At 40.6% G+C, this 22,785-nt stretch overlaps 1 protein-coding gene across 2 annotated transcripts in view; it reads right to left on the bottom strand.

The window, feature by feature from the left end:
• Positions 1 to 5,031: 5,031 nt before the first annotated feature.
• Positions 5,032 to 22,785, bottom strand: part of sema3gb (sema domain, immunoglobulin domain (Ig), short basic domain, secreted, (semaphorin) 3Gb) — a 52,510-nt gene continuing 34,756 nt past the window's right edge. Inside the window, exons 3-18 of one of the 2 annotated variants that reach the window (XM_041274543.1) lie at positions 20,833 to 20,993; positions 19,290 to 19,352; positions 18,352 to 18,471; positions 17,119 to 17,209; positions 16,316 to 16,435; positions 15,018 to 15,157; positions 12,617 to 12,731; positions 11,944 to 12,013; positions 11,174 to 11,318; positions 9,838 to 10,060; positions 9,363 to 9,451; positions 9,109 to 9,150; positions 8,776 to 8,933; positions 8,293 to 8,360; positions 7,116 to 7,246; positions 5,032 to 5,511 (exon numbers count right to left, since the gene is read on the bottom strand). In XM_041274543.1, coding sequence (XP_041130477.1) covers positions 5,158 to 5,511; positions 7,116 to 7,246; positions 8,293 to 8,360; positions 8,776 to 8,933; positions 9,109 to 9,150; positions 9,363 to 9,451; positions 9,838 to 10,060; positions 11,174 to 11,318; positions 11,944 to 12,013; positions 12,617 to 12,731; positions 15,018 to 15,157; positions 16,316 to 16,435; positions 17,119 to 17,209; positions 18,352 to 18,471; positions 19,290 to 19,352; positions 20,833 to 20,993 — 2,090 coding nt within the window. In that variant the 3' untranslated portion in view covers positions 5,032 to 5,157. Of the gene's footprint in view, positions 5,512 to 7,112; positions 7,247 to 8,292; positions 8,361 to 8,775; positions 8,934 to 9,108; positions 9,151 to 9,362; positions 9,452 to 9,837; positions 10,061 to 11,173; positions 11,319 to 11,943; positions 12,014 to 12,616; positions 12,732 to 15,017; positions 15,158 to 16,315; positions 16,436 to 17,118; positions 17,210 to 18,351; positions 18,472 to 19,289; positions 19,353 to 20,832; positions 20,994 to 22,785 lie in introns of both variants that reach the window. The other variant, XM_041274542.1, reaches the window with a different exon arrangement.

A 22,785-nucleotide genomic window follows, 5' to 3' on the forward strand; every position in this document is an offset into this window, starting at 1 on the left:
GATTCAAGGCACACTACCTATAAAACATTTTGAAGCCTGGAGAGGAGTTAAATGTGTCCAATTCATCAAATAATTAGATCAATTAAGTAATTGAGTGCTAGGCTGTAACAAAAGCCAGAAAACACTGTAGTCTGACACCACTGCATTAGACTCTTAGCCTAACCCCATCTCCCAGATAATTTTTTAAATTTGGAAATCACCAATAATTCTCGTTTTCTCCCCTAATTTGGAAAGCCCAATTTATTTTTTTTAAATTTCAACCCAGCTCACCGCTGCCACCCCTGCGTTGACTTGTGAGAGATGAAAGACTGGCACACATGTCCTCTGAAGCTTGTGCCATCAGCCGCCTGCTGCTTTTCACTCTGCAGGTCTGCCATGCAGCAACCAAAGAGCTGCACTGTCGGAGGACCATGCAGCTCTGGACAGCTTACAGGCAGGCCCGCAGGCGCCCGGCCAGTCGCTGGTGCGCTGTGAGCGGTTGACAGTGGACTCGAACTGGCGATCTCCAGGCTATAGGGCGCATTCTTCACTCCAAGAGGAGCGCCTTTACTGGATGCGCCACTCAGGAGCCCACTTAGAGAATTTTAGCATGTTATGTGTTTCTCTTTGAGCATTCATTTTTTTCACGAATTGAAAATAGCCAAAAATGCTGTTTTGCCCGATTTGACAAAATAAAGTTTCTGAAACTGCAATAAAATAACTACCACAAAAGAGCTTTCCCAGGTTATAAAAGATATTTATTTTCTCTATACAAACAGCAAAAAAAAATATTATAATTACAAACAACCTTATTAATCACAGAAACATCTACAAATAAGAAAATGGAAGTAGTTTTATCAGTCAAACAGAAACAAACAAAAAAAACACAGAAAATCAGTTAAAAACACAGTGTTTTGAAAAGACTGTATCCTTTCCATATTAATGTCTAATAACATTAGAGTTCACAAAATATATGCAGAAATACATATGGGCTTGGTCACACTTAAGGGGAGAATTAGGAGCCCAGTTTTCAAAAAGTATTTTAGAAATAATAAAGAAACTTAACAAATTCAATGTTTCCACTAGAAGTCTTTCTCAGTGTCTTCAATAGAAACACTAAAAGAAACTCAATGAAGTCAATGGCAAACATTTCCACTGCCTTGAACACATTGAGAAAGACTCCTGGTCAAAACAGTTGCCACTGAATGTATTAGGTTTCTTTTTAGAATTTCTAAAATGATCTGCCCATATTCCAAATCTTAAGATAAAAATATGCTGTTCATACAAAGGTGTGTGTGTTTTATAATATTACAAGTACTTAGAAATTGAAGCCAGTTTAAGGTTCGTTACCGTGTTTTATAAACTTTGAAATGTCTATAGAATTCCAAAAAGAAATGTAAACATTATGCTTACAACAACACCTGTTCAATCTAAAGGATGCCAAAAAATGAACTTCAAAACAAGACAAATTGCCCAATTGGGCTACACAGGATTTACATGGAAAAATAAGGATACGGTAATAGGCATGTTCTGGAAATACAGCAGTTTCACCCTTTCCAGGTTTTACTATGAGCTTGATTAGCCCCAGAGTGTAGGTAACAAGCTTAGGTAGGTCTTACTATAAACTCATAGTGAAACCAGGAATGGATCAAACAGCTATGCAACAGGCTTAACATCATCCCTGAAATATATGGTAGTTCCATTAAAAGGCTAAACAACTTTCCCTAGTAAATATTAAATTGTGACTCATAACCCTTTTTCTAATTTTTTACATTTTTTATTGGCTTTGTTTTGTGAAATAGACAATGCTGGTTTCTAATGAAACTTTCAAGAGAACCAGGTAAAAGGTGGAAGCTTGCGAATTAGCTGTCTGGTCAGTCTGTATTTCGTTGCACCTCAGAAGGCTTTTAGAAAGAAAAGGAAGGATTTTCACAGTGAATGGAAGGAATACAGTCTTTGTACCACTTATTTAAACATCTACGGTTTTGGTTTCAAAATCTGGTAAAACTTTACATGGTGTCTCTAATGACTGTGTAATTACATTGTAGTTACTTAGTAAATACATGTGTACTTACACACCATTAGAATGTTATTAGGCATAGTTACAATGTACTGAATGTGTAACTGTTTTTGCACGATCTATGTAAGCACACAAAAGAGTTAGAGTTAGGATTAGGATTATATCATGCAAAAAGATTTACACATTATGCACATTGTAACTATGCATAACAACCTTGTAATTATGTGTAAGTACGCATGTATTGTAAATACACAGTAATTAGAGACACTTCATGTAAAGGTTCATCCAAAATATATGTTACAGTTGGGGAAAGTTCAAGGTAGACATTCTTTGTTAAAACAGAATAAAGTTTTACTACAAATGTGGACATTGAATCGGTGTCACACATGAATCGCGAGGGTCTGGAACCAACTCCCCAATGCTGTTGAAGCCGACACCCTGGGATCCTTCAAGAAGCTGCTTGATGAGATTCTGGGATCAATAAGCTACTAACAACCAAATGAGCAAGAATTGCTGAATGGCCTCCTCTCATTTGTAAACTTTCTCATGTTCTTATGCAAAAAAGGATTCCTAAATGTACATTGTAGCGGTGCACTGTGCAAACACAACACGTGTAAAAGGGCCCTTTAGAAAAGAAATGTGCAGTTTAGTTTAAAACTGAGAAATAAACAGCCTTGATTATACTAAAGCACAGGCATTGACTTGAAAGGTCACTGGCTTTCTGGACTGAGGAAATCAAAGACTGATTCGCTATAGCAAATTCAACCTAAATCCAAGCAGCGTTTACAGCGTCTTTACTGTATTTATTGGCTTTCCATTGGTCCGCAAAGAAGGTCTACCTTTTCCATGCCCTCTGTGAGTTCTGGTCCTGTCAATACACACATCCCCCCCCCCCCCCCCCCCAAAACAACACCAAAAGTTGCAGAGTTTAAAGGAATATTTACATCCAAAAATAAATATTTCTCATGGTGCTGGTGTAGGACTCCCTAAAATGACTCGTCACTGTTTTTAAACTCCCGACTTGTCATTCCCTAAAGTAACTGTAGCAAAACAATTCTATAAAATCTGTCCTGACCCTCTATTCAAGTGTGGAATTTTGAAAGAAACACATTGATTTATTTAAAGCACGACTGAAGCCAAATCCACAGGTCCTAATTAAGTGGTCAGGCAGTGCGCCCTCTGTACCCCAGACAGCAAGGGTCTTTATTGGTACAATCATTCAATAAATTATTTTCTGGATGGACTAAAGAGAAGCAGAACAGGGTGACTACCAGTGTCAGTGTGTGCTGAGTAATGGACTTCAAACTGGGATGTTTAAATATATATTTTACTGCTGAAGAATAAATGAAACGGAATATTTATAGTGATTGAATTGAATGTAACCCCTTTCATGCATGAAATACTGAAAATAGCTGGGGAAAAAAGTAGTTTGTTTATATGTGTGTGTGTGTGTGTGTGTGTGTGTGTGTATATATATATATATATATATATATACACACACACATATATATATATATATATATATATATATATATATTCCCCATTCGGGTAATTGCTTTATAAGTGGTATGGTACTCGCCTACGATAGAAGGTATATATATCCCCTTATATAATATAAAAGTTTTTTTTTTTTTTTTTTTTTTATAATCCAATCCCATGAGGTCGCCATGCATGAAGAGTTTTAAAAAGTTAAACGCATATTCTAAAATAGAAGTGTCGTAATAAATCAGAAAGAAAGACTGGACCCTTCAGAATATAAACCTGTTAACATATCAGTAACACTTTTAAACAACGGCTGCAAATTCCTATAAATTTCAACTGAGTTTCACAGGACTGCATAAGATCCAATACAAGAAATGTTCTGTTTTTATGATTTTTCTAGATGATACAAAATGCACAATGACCATGCAACTGTGGCATTGGGACTTGCAGGAGTTTATCTATTAATTGAATTACAAATGATCAGTTAAAAGCTTGCTGGAATTCATACCTTTGAAATCACTAAGCCAAGGTAAAACCTGAAGTGTTGGCTTGTGCATTCTGCAATCTACAGCTCTGGCCAAAAGTTTTGCATCACCTAGAATTTTCGGATTGAGACATAATACAAAAAAAAAAAATTTATAACTATGATCATAATTTAGATATTTTAATTGAAGAAAGCCCTGACAGTAATATAGTATTGCATATCAGATTTCAAAATGTCACAATTCGTGTTACCTATATGGAAAACTACAAAGCGGTTTGTAATTCAGTATGTTAACGTGACATTATTCAGCAGGCTTCATTCGACTTTATGAAGCAAAATTAGTTCATTCTATAGGGTGATGCAAAACTTTTGGCCAGAGCTGTATATGGTTGTTTATTTTTTTTTCCAATTCTGATAGTCGACAGCCAACTTGCAATCAGATAGGATGTCTTTGAATATGAAAACAGCTCTGCAGCGAAGATATGGCAATTCAGTTAATAATTCATATTAAGAAAGAGGACCCTACTTCTAGATCCTCTTACACCGTGTACAGTATTTTGCACAATTACAAGTATTCTATAATCACTATAAATTATCAGCTAAAAAGAGACAAAAATGTTACAGTAACTAATTAGTCAATACTTCACACGTATTGTTTTGGCCTGTTACTGTTTATTTTGGTAAGGTAAAACTAGAAGAAACTAAGTCAAGCAGACAAAACGTTTGTCGGCTTGACTTTTTTTTTTTTTTACAGTTTTACTATGTGACTGAGCATTTTGTTCTTGTGCAACATCAATTATTTTCCTATGGAGCAAAACGAAAAACCATTGGAACTCCTGAAACGTTATTATAAATACTGTAAAACGACTGTCTAGGTTTTATGTAAAATTATGTTTATTTATTCTTAACTTTAAATAACTCCGCTTCACTATTTTTTGGTTTATTTATAAACACACTCACACACATACACACACAACAAGTTATATATATATATATATATATATATATATATATATATATATATATATATATATATATATATATTAACTTGCTTGAACCTCAGCTTACACTTATATTTTCATCCCTGTAATGCACCGTAGTGACACGCTGCAGAATTCAAACAGCCCGGTTCAAAATCCTCAAAACTGAGCTTGTAAAGTGACAAACAGACCTAAGGACAGTGTGGTGGGCTTCACTCTCCTGTCACTTCCCCGCCCCCCTTGGTATCGTGCCTGCTGGTGCGTCTTGGTCTGAGTGCCGGGTTAAGCTGATCCCAGTATGTCTCACAGTACTGGTTTATGAGGCGGATCTCCGGCTGGCCTATCAGGTGAGGTGGGTTGAGGGACGGTGTCTGTGGAGGGGAGAGGTCAGAGGTCGTGAGGGCGTCCACGATCTCTCGGTCTAGGACTCGAAGGGCGACGCGGGCCACGGTGTGTTTGAAGTTGTTCTCAGTGGCAACGCAGTGGTAGAGTCCGCTGTCGGACTTGAGGATGGATCTGAGGAGAATCCCATGGCCTGTCTTCAGCACCTCCTTCTCTCGGATCAGCTGCGTCGGACAGGAAGAAAGGATTGAGACCAGAGCTGTCTAACTAACAACTCTATTGAGTGCTACAATATATTTAAGCATGCCATTTGTAGCTAAATAATCCCCTACATCTTCCCCATCCCACACTTCCATTAGCTACACAGGTCTCAAATGAGCAGTTCTGAAAGAAACACATATGCTATAACAAACGTGTATTTTCATTTAGAACTGGCGCTAGCTTTAAAAGTAAATAGAGCTAACACACCAAGTCCAGTCATTTTTATCTGATATGTATTGCCATCACTTATGTTAACATGGATTTGATTTTTATTATTTTGATAGCGCCAGTAATCAATAAAACTGCTGAATTTCTCCTGCTGCTGTTCCCGTTGAAGGGACGCAGCCGACACACGCGAGATGCTTCTGGGAGTTTGAGTCCTTGTAGGAAAAACTATTCTGAACGTTTCTTTTTCAGTCTTCTTGAGCGCATTTTTAAAAATATATATTTCTGAAACTGAAACCTTCTAAATGTTGTCCATTTATTTTCTTTAAAAAGAACTCAAGACTCCCAGAAGCCAGGCGTATTGGCTCTCATTTGAGTACCAATCACTGCTTTTCCCAATCACGGGTTTTCAATGTCGACGTCATTCCTTCGTGCAGCTTTAAGAAGTTGCCAGGAAGTGTAGCATTGAAGAATCTGCAAGGAGTGTTTGATTTATTCACCAACAGCTTCAGATAAATTACCATTACAAAATCCATAATGTGCATGCTTTTCATATAGATAAATCTGACACCTACAGAATGATGACAATATACCCCTCTCAGTCACTATGTGCACAATTGTACCACTTTACGTTTCCTACCTATGTATCTATACTGAGCATCAAAAGAAACTTATCACTTATACATCTGGATAAAATTCACTAGTTGTGATCGAAAAATGACAAACTATTTTAGAGCAGGTGCAATGACTTTTTATTGTGCCGATTAACAACTGACATCGTAAAGATGCTGCAGAATGATCTGTCGATCTTGGGCAGGTGTTGTGACTCTTGGTCTCCCGGTTGGTGGCCTGTCATTGACAGAGTGGGTCTGGTTATAGCGTCTCGCCAGGTCTGAAATCGCTGGCTGTGAGCACCCAAGACGCTGCTCTCTTGACAGACATAGCATATTGTTTTTTTTCTGTGATTTCATTTAATGCTTTTATTCACTCTTGCAATTCAACAGCTGAAATCGCTCTATATCCAGTGTCCAATCAACTCTCTCACTAATTAGGTGATTAAGTGCATATGCTTCAGTCATAGTCTCTCCAGCGTGTCACGGGCAAGGATGAATGATCATGATTAAAAAGAAACCAAAAACATTTCATCAGTGTCTGTCATTTATATACCTTTTTTTTTTTATAATAAATGTGTCACAACAGCGATAAGTTTCTTTTGATGCTTGGTATATTTAATAACACAGATATGTTTTTTTTTTTTCAAAATTTTAGCAACTTCTTAAACTTTTAAAAAATGTGTGACTGAAAGGGGATATATTCGGTCGGACTTACTGGAGTTATTGTGCAAGCAGCACCACGCACTTTAGACCTGAAATGAATTGCAATGATCATGTTCTCTCACCACCTTTCTCCGGCTGGTACCATCTTTCTGAAAGAGCCACTTGATCGAAGCCTGGGGCGATCTGGGCTGGCACTCCAAAAATGTGCTGCTTCCCTCCACACCAAACTGGGTGGTCTCCCTCAAACGCTTCTCAACTAGAGGAGAGACAGGGGCATTACAACAGTGCCTTTATATTAGCGCCAGCACTCTCTAGAGCAGTGGTTTTCAACCTGTGGTATGTGTACCAATACTGGTACGTGACAGGCGCACTGGTTAGTTGTTCTTGACACTAAGATTCCTCAATCACAACACTCCCTTAATAACATTGTTGCAATGTATTATTTTATTATAATTATTATGATTATTATTATTATTATTATTATTATTTAGCAGATGCCTTTATCCAAAGCGACTTACAGAGACTAGGGGTTGAACTATGCATCAACAACTATGCATCAACGTCACTTACAATATGACCTCGGTTTTGCGTCTCATTAGAAAGATGGAGCACAAGGAGGTGAAGTGACTTGCTCAGGGTTGCACACAGTGAGCCAGTGGCTGAGCGGGGATCAAGCCCTCCTGGTATTAAGCCCTTTTCTTTAACAACTGGACCACCAAGCCCCCAGTGTATCAATCTGTTTGTGTCACTGAATCACCGAGAAATGAGAAATTACGATGAGGGGTATTTGTTGTGAACTTTCAAAAGTTACTGATGGGGGACCGAGGCAACCACCCTGTGTTGTTGCTTGTGGTGAACTGTTGTCAGATAATTGGATGATGCTGTAACATGTTTAAGCAAGAGAAGCAGTTGTAATGGAGTAGGCTGTCTCTGTTTTAAAACAGCCACTTACGATTACACATAGTTAAGGGGACACCTGGTGGTCCCTACTGAAAACATTGGTTCTTGAGTTGGAGGTGTTGAAAAACACTTTCTTACAGCTGCATAAACAACTCCTACTAATAAACCTGCGGAATCACAGATGAGATTTACTCATGCTGTGATGAGAAGCACAATCAGTTCATTCAGAACAGATTTAGCCTGATTGATCTGCCACCTGATCAATTCAATAATATTCCCAAACAAGGGAAGTTCTGAAAACCAGGACTGGGTGCAGCAGCAGGTCTAGTGTGAATTTCTAACCCTGCTCAAACTCCTGGCTCCTGGTCATTTCAATACTAGACTTGGATCCCCGGCTCTCACCTTTGGCATTGAAGCCTCTGCACTGCCGCAGTGGGTCTCCATGCTTGATATCCTGTCGACGGCTCCTCCTGAAAGACACAAGAGACATGAAAAAAACAGGGTTTAAAAGCAGGTGTGGCCAAAGCTGGCCCTTCCACTCCTGGTCTTTGTTCCAGCCCTGTTCTAAATGGTTTAATTGAACCAATTAAGCCTCCATCTAGACCCTGAAACAGTCACCTCAAAACGTCTTCTGACAGCATCGTCAATGGCATTGACAAAGACTTTTTTTACAGTAACGCATTACAGCTCTCACCTAGACAGCCAGACTAGGCTTTACTGTATGTTTTATTTACATAAAATGTAATGCGTTACCAGATTCTGTTACCTGTCTGAAAAAGGAAACCATTAAAGTTACAAGTTACTCAAAAAAGTAATCAGATTAGTTACAAATTACTGATAAATGTAATCACATTACAGTAATGCATTACATATAATCCCGCTAACCTCTTGGCAGCGGGGGGGAAAGCAGCACAGTCCTCCCCATCCCAGGCGCAGTAGGGGTCTCTGGCAAGACAGCAATCAGAGCAGGCTTTCCCATAGACGCCACAGCGGTGAAGAGACATCTGAGTAAGGCCCCCATCCGAGGAGACGTAAAGCTGTTGCTGTATACGAGAGACAGAGGAGAGAGACACCGTCAGCAAGGAAGTGACATGGCTGGCAAACCCTCCAGCTAATTCACGACCCAGGACGTCTACAACTTGCAGAAGGAATAAGTCTGTAGTGAGATTTGTTTATTTCAAGAGACACACACATAAAATGAAAAAATGAAAAACGCACCCTTTTGGATGATATCTTCAAGGTCTTCACTGGAAATGAGGTCTGGAAATAAACACACTAAAACATTAATTCTTAGAATTATTTGAAAGCATTTGTTCTACTATTACACAAAAAACATCTCAGGATTAGCTTGTGGGGTTCTCTCAATCAGTTTACGCGCCTGTGTTTAAGTACATAGAGCCAACAGCTAGACAAACTAGTGAAACTTGCTGGGGTGGTTTTACATTGATTACAAGCAGAAGTCTTGTTCTTACCTTGAACACCTCCACCTCTTCCAGAGTGAGCTCTTCCGTGGTACTAGGGTCTTTAGGCAGGACTATCAACTTCTGGACTGTACCACGGTCTGAAAACAGGGGGGGGGGGGCAGATTGAGTGTCAGTATTTTTGGAGAAACTGCAGTTTTAAAAATAACACAATGCGGATATCATTTGAACAAAGATCTTAAAGGATCTCTGTACTTCAGCATCAGCATGACTAGGTAACCCCTTCCATACCCTCTCCACTCTCTGTGTGAAGAAGTGGCTCCTTCCATCTGGCCAAAGTCTATCTCTAATTTAACTTCCAACTGTCTTGTTTTTTGTTGTGCTTGAAGTATTGGTTAGATACATGTCTCTGGTTTCTGTGCTGTGCTAAATCTATTGCTTAGGAACTGAAGAGCAGCTCCTTAAAATCTTTGCTTAACTTGGTTAAAAATGCTCGTCCTCCACCTCACACAAGTTTAGTCCTTACCTGTCCCTAGAAAGAGGACCTCGTAGCGTCCGTCCACAGCGTCCACCAGGTCCACAGCGATGGTGGTGAAGCGGTAGTCCACGCCAGTTCGCACCACCAGGGGGCGTCTGTTTACTGGATACACAGGGGTGTACATGAGGGGGTGCGCACGGACGAAGTTCACAACCTCGTCTGAGAAATCCTTTGTGGTGCGGACTCCCGGAGTGAACGTGCCTCCTGGACACTAGAGAGGGGACAGCAGAGAGAAGGTCCAGCAATGTTGCATTCAAACACTAAAAGGGTATCCGCTTGTCCGGTTCCTAGCAGCTGATTGATCTCAACACTGCCAAGTCGGGTCTTAAAGGATCCCAGTGATTCAGCATCAACAGCATGACTAGGTAACCCATTCCAATCCCTCACCACTCTTTGTGTGAATAAGGGTCTCCTTCCCTCTTTAACTTTGTCAGCTCCTTTTAAGACTTAAATCAAGTCCTCGGTAATGTGTTCTAAGCTAAAGTTATTCAGTTGTACAGAAGTAGATCAGGCTCACCAAGAGAAAGACCTTGGTGCTGTCATAGACACATCACTGTCACTAACCAGTGTAGCGAAGCAATTATAAAAGGCAAACTTGCGTATATCGTCAAAATCATACAAATCAAAAGAAATTTATGATGAGACCACACTTGGAATACAGCTCAGGTCACCATGACACCAAAGAGACAGAGTGGCCCTGGACAGAGTCCAGCGAAGAGCAACCAGACTAATCCCAGCAGGGCTTAAATGAATGAGCTATAGAGACAGGCTGAAACAATTGAATCTATTCAGTCTGGAACAAAGAATTAAGGGCGACTTGATTGAAGTCTTTAAAATCTGACAAAAGCCAAGCCTAAACAATAGATTAAGCACAGCACAGAAACCAGGGACAGGTGACACAGTTGGAAGTGGAGAAAGACTTAGAACAGAGGGAAGGAGACAATTCTTCACACAAAGAGTGGTGAGGGGATGGAATGGGTTACCTAGCCATGTTGCTGAAGGAGACACTTCTTCACACAGAGAGTGGGGAGGGGATGGAATGGGTTTCCTAGTCATGTTGTTGAGGCAGAATCACTGGGATCTTTTAAGCTCCAACTTGACAATATTTTAAGATCAATCAGCTACTAGGAACCGGACGAGCTTAGATGGACCTCTTCTCATTCGTAAATGTTACTCATTAATGTTTCAGATTCTGGGCATCACAGTCATTTATATTTAAGAGCTTCTACACTCTGTTGCAAGCCCATGAGACCAAATTGTGAGAGTCTTTGCATGGAAGTCTTTCACAGTGACCTGTGGTTTGGAGCAGCGCTGGTCTACTTACAGTGCCAGGGCGAGGGTATGGGATCTTGCCCGTGTAGGGGGCCCACTGGTAGTTGTGGCCCTGCTTGTGCGAGAAGGGCCCGTTAAAGACATTCCGGATGTCAGCCATGGAATAGACACACACTGCTGAGCCAGTGAACACAGATCTGCAGAGGAGAGGTGGGGACGTGAACACACCATTGAGATTTCTTACAGAGTAATCATATTCAGAGGGAAATGTGAAACATGAGTTTTAGTCGTTGACCTTTCTCTTTCTGTTCCATGGTTATTTTAAATCTGAGATGCTTGGTTTGGAGAATTTTAAATGCTGGGATCTTTTCACTCTTCCAGCCCCACTGGGTACATTCATATGGTGGGCTGGCAGACTTGACATTGCCACATGATTTGATTAGAATGAAGACCCACCAATTAGGATTCCCCTAGATATGTCAATGGCAGACAACACGCAATGAAGAGCAGCTCTTTAAAATATTCTCTTAACCCATTAAGTGTCATTGTCCTCAATCGAGGAAACAGGCTACTTTTTAATTTTTTGGAGCATTTTTAACTGGCATTGTCTGTTTAAAGTTTAAAATATTTCAAAAAGGAATACAAATTACAAACATGAGGAATGACTGCAAACATCACCATGGAGCAAGGATGATCTATTCTGACTGTTTCTACACTACCTGGACAAAATTCCCAACACTTGCATATATTTTAAATGGAAAGCTACAGAACACAGACAGCGAATAGGGAAAGCAGAAGGCAGCCGATGTCTCTTTCGCTCACCCCGAGGTTGAGAAGACAGCGTACACCATGGGATTGCGTTCATCCTGCGTCGGCTGAATGAACACGTCTCCTGAAAAGACGCAAAGAATCCCAGTTTAACCCAGTCCAAACCCAGCCCGATCCCATTGCAGTTCCTGAACAAGGTAGCAGGGTGACTAGTATATACAAATACAGCCAACAGTTTTGCATCACCCTCTATACAGAATGAACTAATTTTGCCAAGTCGAATGAAGCCTGCTGTATAATGTTATGGTAACACTGAATTACACACTGCTTTGTGGTTTCCCATATACTTCATGGAAAACTGACAAAAAATACTGTACTTGCATTATGTTTGGCGATATCGTTTTGCAGTTTCTTTGATTACATGATGTTAAAGAAAAGATCTGTTTTGAAAACCATAGTAAAACCAGATAGAACTGCACTATAACTGCAATTTAATATCACTAAACTAGACTTTATCACACGCAACTGGCCCCTAGAGGGAAAGAGATCAGCAGTGAGGGCTCTGCAAAGTCCCCAGCGATAACCGGTGACTTCGCACAGCCAGAAGCTACACACCACACGGCTGTGTAAATTACACTTGCGATTTGAGCAGCCGGATTGGAGCCCAGCCCTCGAGTCAGACTAGCCCTTGTCGTCGGTTTTATTTGACTTGAAATGGTTTTCTTACTGAGCTCGTCAAAGTAGGTCTCCACTCCGTCTCCCCCCACCACGGAGCACACCAGCCTGGCCTTCAGGAAGGTGGTCCACTTGTTGACCAGCGAGCGCTGACCCCCGTCATCATTCTGGACAACATAGAATCGCACAGGTTCAGACTCGGAGATATTATTTGCTTTCACACATTTGAGACCTACATGGTTAAATGCAACACAGGTACGATTTAGAGAATTATTTTGTTAGCTACAATTACTTTAAGAGTATGATAAAAAACACCACTCTTTTTGGTAAGTATGTACAGAAATAAAGCCTGATTAAATATGTGTGTATGTATGTATGTATGTGTGTGTGTGTGTGTGTGTGTATATATATATATATATATATATATATATATATATATATATATATATATATATATATATATATTACACACTGAGTGCACAAAACATTAGGAACACTTTCCATGAAATAGACTGACGAGGTGAATCCAGGTGAAAACTATGATCCCTTAATGACATAACCTGTTAAATCCACTTCAATCAGTGTAGATGAAGGGGAAACAGGTTAAAGGAGGATTTTTAAGCCTTGACACAATTGAGACATGGATTGTGTGTGTGTGCCATTCAGAGGGTAAATGGGCAAGACAAAAGATTTAAGTGCATTTGAACGGGGTATGGTAGTAGGTGCCAGGCGCGCTGGTTTGAGTGTGTCAAGAACTGCTGGGCCAACGGCAGGTCAGTGGTAGAAAACGGCTCATTCATGAAAGAGGCCAAAGGAGGCTGACACGAATTGTGCAGAGCAACAGACTGGCTACATTTAGTCAACTGACAGTTCAGTACAACATTGGTGCCAAAAGACCCATAAAAGAATGCACAAGTCTTAATACCTTGACACGAATGGGGTATGGCAGCCGACGACCTAACAGAGTTCCACTTCTTTCAGCAAAACACAAGAAACTGCGGTTGCAGTGGGCTAAGGAACAAAAACACTGGAGGATTGGAAAAACATTGCCTGGTCTGATGAATCCCGGTTCCTGCTGTTTCATGCTGATGGGAGGACTAGGGTATGGAGAAAACCACATGAGTACATGCATCCATCATGCTGTGTGTCAACATTGCAGGCTGGTGGTGGTGGTGTGATGGTGTGGGGTGTGTTTTCATGGCACACATTGGGTGCCATGAAAACTTGAGTGGAGCAATGTTTGAATGCCACTTGCTTGACTGGAGCAACGTTTGAATGCCACAGGATATCTGAACATCATTGCCAATCAGGTACATCTCTTCATGGCAGCAGTGCAGCCATCTGCTAATGGATTTTTTCAGCAGGATAATGCCCCATGCCACAAGGCTAGGATTGTCCAGGAATGCTTCCACAAACATGACAGTGAATTCAGCTTACTGCAGTGGCCTGCCCAGGCACCAGATCTCAATCCAATTGAGCATCTGTGGGACGAGATGGAACAAGCTATTCGGAGTAGAGATCCACTACCAGCCAACTTGACATAACTGTGGGAAGCATTGCAGTCAACATGGGCCAGCATCCCTGTGGAGCACCTTGTAGAGTCCATGCCCCGACGAATTGAGGCTGTTCTGAGGGCAAAACGGGGTGCAACTCACTATTAGGAAGGTGTTCCTAATGTTCTGTACACTTAGTGTGTGTGTGTGTATATATATATATATATATATATATATATATATATATATATATATATATATATATATATTTTTAATTAGTGCTTCTAGTTTTCAGGTTTTATTTTTGATGACGTGATGTCCCTTTAAACATATTTTGAGCCAATTCACTTTCTTAATCAAACATTAATTACGAAAGGAAGCTGTTTCTTTTCCCCCTCATATCTTGATTGAATTCACAAATGACGTGCATTTTGATCTCATCTGATTCTATTTGAACCTGCATTTTATTCTGGTTCTAATCGCCGAATTCAGCTTAATTTCCACTGCATTGGTTTCTAGCAGTGTGTCGCTAATTTAAACAATCTGGTATTCAGTTAAGGCTTAACAACTATTAATTAAGGTTTAAAGAGAGGGAAAGAGATGGAAAATAAAAACCAAAAACTAGAAGCCCTATATATTATATATTATATATATATATATATATATATATATATATATATATATATATATATATATATATATATATATATATATATATATATAATCAGAATGCGCAAGCTCAGGGGTGTGAAATCACAGTCCTGGAGGGCCACTCACCTCCAGGTTTTATTGATAAAATGAGATCATGAATTCAGGGTTAATTGGTTCAATAAAGCATGTTAGAACAGGGTTATAGCAAAGACCAGGAATGGAAGGGTCCGTTTTGGTCATCCTGTCTAAACTGCACATGCAGAAGCACCCAGCAGCAGGAGCAGTGCTGGGGGGCAGCTGTGTTCTTACCAGACAGACTCTCCCCACTCTGGACAGCACACTGGGGCTGCTCCCCGATTCCAGAGATTTCTCCCTGAAGAAGAAGTAGAGCTTGTCGTCGTTCTTCTCGGAGCTGTCCGGAGTCATGTGGATCTTGATAAACACGGGCTCTGCAGACACAGCACATGGGAAGATATTTCTGTAACGTTTAAACACTGTTTACAGCACACTTACGTTTTGAAAAACGATCGCAGGCAATGATATTTAGGTCTTCATCTGGTTTAGGTTCAGCAAACACCTTTCCTGTCCGTTCCTGGCTCACATTCCTTTTTATTTTTCAAATGCCAATTTCATGTTCTAAAACATAGTCCTCTCTACTATCTTTACTTACAACAGACACCTTGTGCGTGAGATTTCAGTCAAAACCCTGAGGAATTCAGGAAAACATTCCCACAAAACAACAACTAAGCGTCACAAAAAAGCAAAAACCAAATCCAATCACCAAATGAACAATCCATTGAATCTCATTAAAATCAAACAAGCATCAATTAGGAAGACATGTTTCAAGTGGCATAAACAACACAAAGTGTTGAATCAGTAAGAAAATAATCTTCAATTTCTCCTGCCTAATGATACTCAATGCAATGAATTATCTTTATTCAATTCAGCTCTTATCACGGTTTCTCTCTTATAGAAACCAACACAAAATTCAAGTGACCTTGCAATCCACACTGTAGATCTACATTAAATACGCATTATCAACATTTTTAAAATTTTACTTTAGCGTGCCAAATTATTTTGCCCCAGATTTTCTCCCCAATCTAAAATGTCAAATTATTTTTCCCCTTATCACAGAAATTCCCCTCACAGCTGCTCAGGAGAACTGAAGGTTCAGCGGGTGTCCTCCGATCCCAAGACCGAGCCAGCTTCCTTTTCTGCACCCAGGAACTCGAGAGCGGATGTCGGCAAGCTACCGACCTCTGGAGGACAAAGGCCAGGTGTCCGCTCTGAGTTCACTGGGCACCTGGTTAGCTGTAGCACGATGAGGAAAAAACTGTCCCTGCCGGTTGTGCCACCCTAACCTTCAGGAGCGCCAGAGCCAGTGCAACGCTCCCTTTGGAATCCCCAGCAAAGGCTGCCGATTTCACACAGCCAGGACAAGAACCTGCGCTCCCCTGACTCTACGACTCACCGTGCACACCACACAGTTGTGCGTGTACCAGGGCAGACCCTCAGGGACCCCTGCGCTCCCCTGACTGCATGACCCTATACGTACAAACCTGTAACATTTTATTTCATATTGAAATTGCTGAATAACAATTGTTTACCATTGAGCCAGCGGGAATCGTACTGCTCTGTTCTGACCGCCGGCCTTCTGCCCAGAGTCCTGAAGATTGCGTTGTCCATCCCCATAAAATCAACCTGGACACCTGCATAGAGATTACCATCTAGAAAGAGAGACAGAGAGAAGAACTGGCATCTCAGCCCTTTGAACTGAATGGAAAGGCAAGGGCTGGAAGGCAAAGTCTTATGCTGATGTCAGTACTCTAGGAGGAGATCCATTACACCAAATACCACTTACTGCAACTCTGTGGAATATTTGTTATTCACTGGTCCTCCAAAGAATAGGGTTCTGCAATGGTAACTGTCAAATCTGGTACAGTATTTAAATTAACTATTAAAAATAGTACCCTTTAAAGAATTGACTGATTAGGGACTGAAAAGTAATCCATTCCATATTATGGATTACTTTCTTAAAGGAGTAGCACATCACTGATAACTTCTAGATTCAAATATACTCAGTTATGAAGAACTACTGCAGGATTGCTAACAGCTATTCCCAATTACCAAAAAAAAAAGGATAAGTAAGCAGGATTAAAGATGTCCTTTAACCTAGTATAGCGCCAGATGTGTTGGGAATAATAAAAAAATAAAAAAAGCCGTTTGCTAAAGCATGTGTTTCTTTCCAAACTGCACACTTGAGAAATATGTAGCTAATGGGAATGCAAAACAGGTGTACGGGACTTGAGGAGTACATATAACACCTTGCTGTAAAAAGTTATTCAAAAAGTAAATCAGAATTGCTATAATGCATCGTCTTGAACACAGACACAGGTGGACAATAACTTACTGATGAGGGCGGCCACAGTTTCTTGTCGGGGGTCGTACGGACATTTCCCCTTTCCAGGCTCCTTCCCAGGAACCAGGCGGAACAAATACTCCTGAAGGAAAGGGGGACGGGAGGGGGGTTATTCCACGTTAGTGGCAATACACACACAGCGCAGAGTAATAACCAAATGCACACTATAGCTGTACAAAATGTACAAATGTACTAAGTTGTACAAAATGTATATTTCAGTATTCTGCATGTTTTAGTCTACCTCAGCTGATGCACTCTCCTTGCACTATTACACTGCTAATATGTACTTGTAGATATAACTTGCTGTAATCTTACCTCTTATCTCATATTGTACTCTAGTAGTGTTTGCACTTACTGTAAACTACACTGTTGAACTGTAATCTTGTACTGCCCTGCAACACATAAGTTACCTTGGATAAAGAAGTCTGCCAAATAAACTAATAATAATAATAATAATAATAATAATAATAATAATAATAATAATAATAATAATAATAATAATAATACAATTCACTACTTAAATCTTATGCTTTTGTTTCACCCAAAGTGTTTATGAAAAGATTATAAGCGCAGCTGAGCAAAGTTATCTGGCTGCTATCAGGGAATGTTTAAATGCCTGAGAAAGCCTCAATAAAACTGACCTCCCCTGACCTGGCGCAAGCAGGAGTGGTCTGGTCAACATGTTGCTGACACACAGAGATAGGCCAGCAAGCTTCGCACGCACAGGGGTGTCGAGACCGTATAAAAAACAGCAGCACTGGGAGGTGCATTCGAGAGGCATCAAGATCCGCTATGAGCACACACCAGAGCTGTGTCCGATGCTTCTTCCAGAGATTGCTAACTGATATAGTTCTGAGATCAATCAGCTACTAGGAACCAGACGAGCATTGTTGGGCTGAATAACCTTGTCTTGCTTGTACATTTCCTTATGTTTTAGCTATTGTTCTAGTTCCTGGTTTTGAATGTTACAAAAAACTAACTTAAATGTTGTTTGGAACATCTCAAAAACCTTCTAGACAAAACTAATTAAGACTCAAGTAAGTTCTGAGATCAATCAGCTACTAGGAACGAGAGGCGATGGGCCAAATGCCTTAGCTTGTATACTTACTCCTCTGTTCTAACTAGGATTTCAGTAGTAACTTTAAGCTGGTCTTTCCTAATGAATGCAACCTAGAAATTTGATAGCCTGAATCCAGGCAGTTTGGGGGCCCCCCCTCGCCTCACCTCGGACCTCCAGCCTCGGTTGATGAAGCTGCAGACAGGGCTGTAAGCTCCTGTCCCACAGGTGTACAGGTGAGTGCGGTTCCAGGGTGCAATCAGACGGACATAGTTTGCACACTCCCCCTGTCCAGAGCACAAGGAGTGTTAATATACTGTACCCCACTGCAGCAAGCACAGCAGTTACATTGAAACACATGTTAGAAAAGTGTATTTAAGTATGCTTCTTAGCAATATCAAAACTAATACCTGCTGTGATCTTTAGCTATAGGCTACAGTTTAAAAACAGAATGCATATTTGATTTGTTTTCAAATCCATAACTATTAAAAATATATTCTGAAATCAGTACAACACATTTCTATAGCACCTTCCGTCCCACGGATCCCAAAGCACTTTAAATAAAAAAAATGAACTGTTAAACTAAAAACAGGTCTAATATGAAATGTAATAATGTTGAAATTCAACAAGAGACAAAAAAATGTAGTTTTAATTGTATAATTAGAATGATAAATATAGTTAGGTTGTTAATTAAATTAACGATTAAAAACAGACCAATAAAAACAAAAAAAAAACATGAATCTGATTAGAATTTTAAAGTACAAAAAGAAAATGCAATTCTGATTGTAAAATTTGAAAAACTATTTGCAGCCGTGTTCAAAAAGCTACTTTGAGACCTACAGTACCCAGGGTGTCGTGTCGAACTCAGATGCAGTGTAAAACCGAGTTAGTTAACCTGGGCTACTTGTAAAATTGGGATGTGACGCGTGTGCTGTTAGCTGCCTGCTTTTTTACACACAGCAGACTCACCATGCAGCCACCCAGGGCTACAGCATCGGAGGACAGCACAGTCCTGGGCAGCTTACAGGCAAGCCCGCAGGCGCCCGGCCAGACCACAGGGGGCGCTGGTGCATGGTGAAAAGTATACCTGACTTAATTTCTTTACCTGCTCACCCTTGCCTGCCATTCTGCACTCCTCCAGTCGCTCCTCTGTAGCTGGCCAATGGATCTAGAGAAAGAGAGAGAGCAACAGCGAGAGAGAGAGAGAGAGAGAGAAAGAGAGAGAGCGAGAGGGAAAGACAGAGAGTGAGAGAGACAGAGAGAGCGAACGAGAGGGAATGGCAGAGAGGAGAGAGAGACACCGAGGTAAAGACAGAGAGAGTGAGAGAGTGAGAGAGAGAGACAGACAGACAGACAGAGAGAGACAGAGAGAGAGACAGAGAGAGAGAGAGAGATCCACAATCAACCTAACACACATATCAAACAGGGACATGGTTTCATAACACATGCTTTCACACCAATAAAGATTTGAATCAGCTACCTGCCCCACACTTACAATGTAAAAAATATTGGCATTTCAGCCCATTGAACTGAACGGAGAGGCAAGGGCCGGCCGCGAACTTCAAACAATACGGTTCAAAGATGGTATCAAATACGATTCAAAACGCCTTACATTCAACTAAAGAGCAAGCTCTGTAATTGAGAGGCCAGTCTTATGCTGAACATGAACAATTTTGTGGGTGAACTACAGTTTGTCTTGTTCATAGGGATTTGTGCAGTAGCCAATCACAGCATTCCATTTTCTGGTATTCCACGTGTACCACATACCCAGTAGATGTAAGAAATATATCACGAGGAAATACCTGCAGAAATATGGTACTTTTACATCCACTGGGGGCAGTGTTGCAGGGGGGATGGGTTTATGTGAGCACTCTGGTGTAACAGCTATAGATGAAACACGATTCTGACAGCTCTACTGGAGGGGTCACTGGAGGGCTAGAAAGTTTTAGAAAGTCAGCAGGATGGGATAACTGAACACAGAAAATGATATAGTGAATCTAAAACAACAAGATTACATTAATGTGTCACAAACGCTCCAGAGTAAATGTTGAGACATGGAGTGCCCAGTTGATTTATGAGAATTAAGAATTTCTAAAACAGTCCGCAATGTGTTTAAAAATAGAACTCTGGGATCCAGACATCATGGGACACAGTTAGATTCCTGTAAACTTTGCAAGGTGTTCTGTAAAGCTGAGGGAGCACAAAGCCACATTGTGGCTTGAAACTTGATTTCAGGAAATGACCGCGATGGACAAAAGTTTTGCATCACCTAGAATTTTAGGCTTGAGATATCATTTTTAAAAAATAAATAAAGATTTTATATTTCGAAATGTCACATTTTTCAATTTTTGTCAGTTTTTGAAAAACGACAAAGCAGCATCTAATTCAATATGTTAACGTAACATTATTCAGGAGGATTCATTTGACTTTATGAAGCAAAATCAGTTAATTCTATAGGGTGATGCAAAGCTTTTGGTCAGAGCTGTAGGTTTCAGGCCACTGCGCGGCACACCAGGGGAGACTTGGGGTTTGATACAGAAACCTCAAACTAGGTCTCCTGGAACCAGGTTTCAAGCCACTGTCCCAAAGTGGCTTTGTGTTCTCGATGCTTCACGCCCATGTTGGGTTGTTCTATGAACTTCTCTTACGATGAGGGGCTCCTTGTTGATGTTCTGCATGTCCAATGCCACCACATACTCGCGGCTGCCCAGGTAGATGCGATCCTGGTCCTGGTCTACAAGGAGGATGCGGTAATCACTGGTGTTGAAGGAGAAGCTGAACGGCCGTGCCGTGCGAGTCTCCATCAGCTCTGAGGAAACACAGGGACACTATTCAGACATGCGGCCTTACCGACAAACCATCTTTCTGAGTAATTACAGCATAGGAATGTGAGGGTGCAGTCAGCGCTCACCCATTTCCTAGCAGCTGATTGATCTCAAAACTTTGTCAAGTTGGGTCTTAAAGGATCCCAGTGATTCAGCCTCAACAACATGACTAGGTAACCCATTCCATCCCCTCACCACTCTCTGTGTGAAGAAGTGTCTCCTTCAGCAACATGACTAGGTAACCCATTCCATCCCTTCACCACTCTCTGTGTCAAGTGTCTCCTTCAGCAACATGACTAGGTAACCCATTCCATCCCTTCACCACTCTCTGTGTGAAGAAGTATCTCCTTTAGCAACATGACTAGGTAACCCATTCCATTCCTTCACCACTCTCTGTGTGAAGAAGTGTCTCCTTCAGCAACATGACTAGGTAACCCATTCCATTCCTTCACCACTCTCTGTGTGAAGAAGTGTCTCCTTCAGCAACATGACCAGGTAACCCATTCCATTCCTTCACCACTCTCTGTGTGAAGAAGTGTCTCCTTCAGCAACATGACCAGGTAACCCATTCCATCCCCTCACCACTCTCTGTGTCAAGAAGTGTCTCCTTCAGCAACATGACTAGGTAACCCATTCCATCCCCTCACCACTCTCTGTGTGAAGGGTTTATCTTCACTTTTCCAGCTGTGTTCTCTGGTGTCCCCCCCCCCCCCCCGATTCTTCTTTGGCTAAATAGAGTCAGTTATTTCCATCTAAAGTCATTTCAGATTGAATGGTTACATAGGGGGTTCATAAAAAGTGGCAGAATCATAGAATACAGCCTGTAAAGACACTATCTAAAAGCGTGGTTTAAATGAGAATTGAATTGTAATAAAGTCATTATTCACAGTACTTCCATGCATTGTAAATCACTGTAATTCAATACTGTGTGTGAAATAAATACAAAAGCAAACATAAATGAGCACTAGTAACACTAAATCCTCTTTTTCACAATGTGTCTAATTAAACGCTTCCCATCGAAATCACTCACTACCCTTTCAGGTCCTGGTGGGACCTCGAGGTTTCTTAAAAGTACTGACTGGACTTTACCAAAATATATGTTTATACTCAGTAAGGGAGTTCCTTTTTGAATTCCATAACTTTATTTTGCATTCTCCAGTTCCACAAAAATAATTCAGGACTGAAAAGGTTCAACTGATCCATCATATACAAAACATACTTTAATAATAAAAAAAAAGAAAAGTTTTGAAGCAGAATGCAGGGACAGGAGTGATCAGCACTTTTTGTTAATTTATAGCGGCATAAGATTTACTGGAGAAAGTACGCCCTTTGTCCCTTTTTTCTACATTATTTGCCCAGCAGGAGGCACCAAAAACTTAATATACAGCTATGGCAAAGTTTTGCATCACCCTACAAAATTAACTCATCTTGCTTCATAAAGTCGAACGAAGCCTGGTGAATAATGTTATGTTAATATATTGAATTACACACCGCTTTGTAGTTTTCAAAATATTCAATGAAAAATGAAAAACCCTGACAAATGTGACATTTCAAAATCTAACACGAAATGCTGTACTACTATTATGGCTTCCAGTAGACTTTGGCAAAATCATTTTGTAGTTTCTTTGATTACACAATGTTAAAACCTGAATTATGGTCATGTCATTTTTTTTTTTTTGGGTCTCAGCCCTAAAATTCTAGGTGATGCAAAACTTTTGGCCATAGCCGTACAGCACTAGTGTGCTAAGTGGACCTCTGGATATATAAGCAGGTGTG

The sequence above is a fragment of the Polyodon spathula genome, chromosome 16 (assembly GCF_017654505.1).
Source record: "Polyodon spathula isolate WHYD16114869_AA chromosome 16, ASM1765450v1, whole genome shotgun sequence".
In the NCBI taxonomy this organism is placed as follows: Eukaryota; Metazoa; Chordata; class Actinopteri; order Acipenseriformes; family Polyodontidae; genus Polyodon; species Polyodon spathula.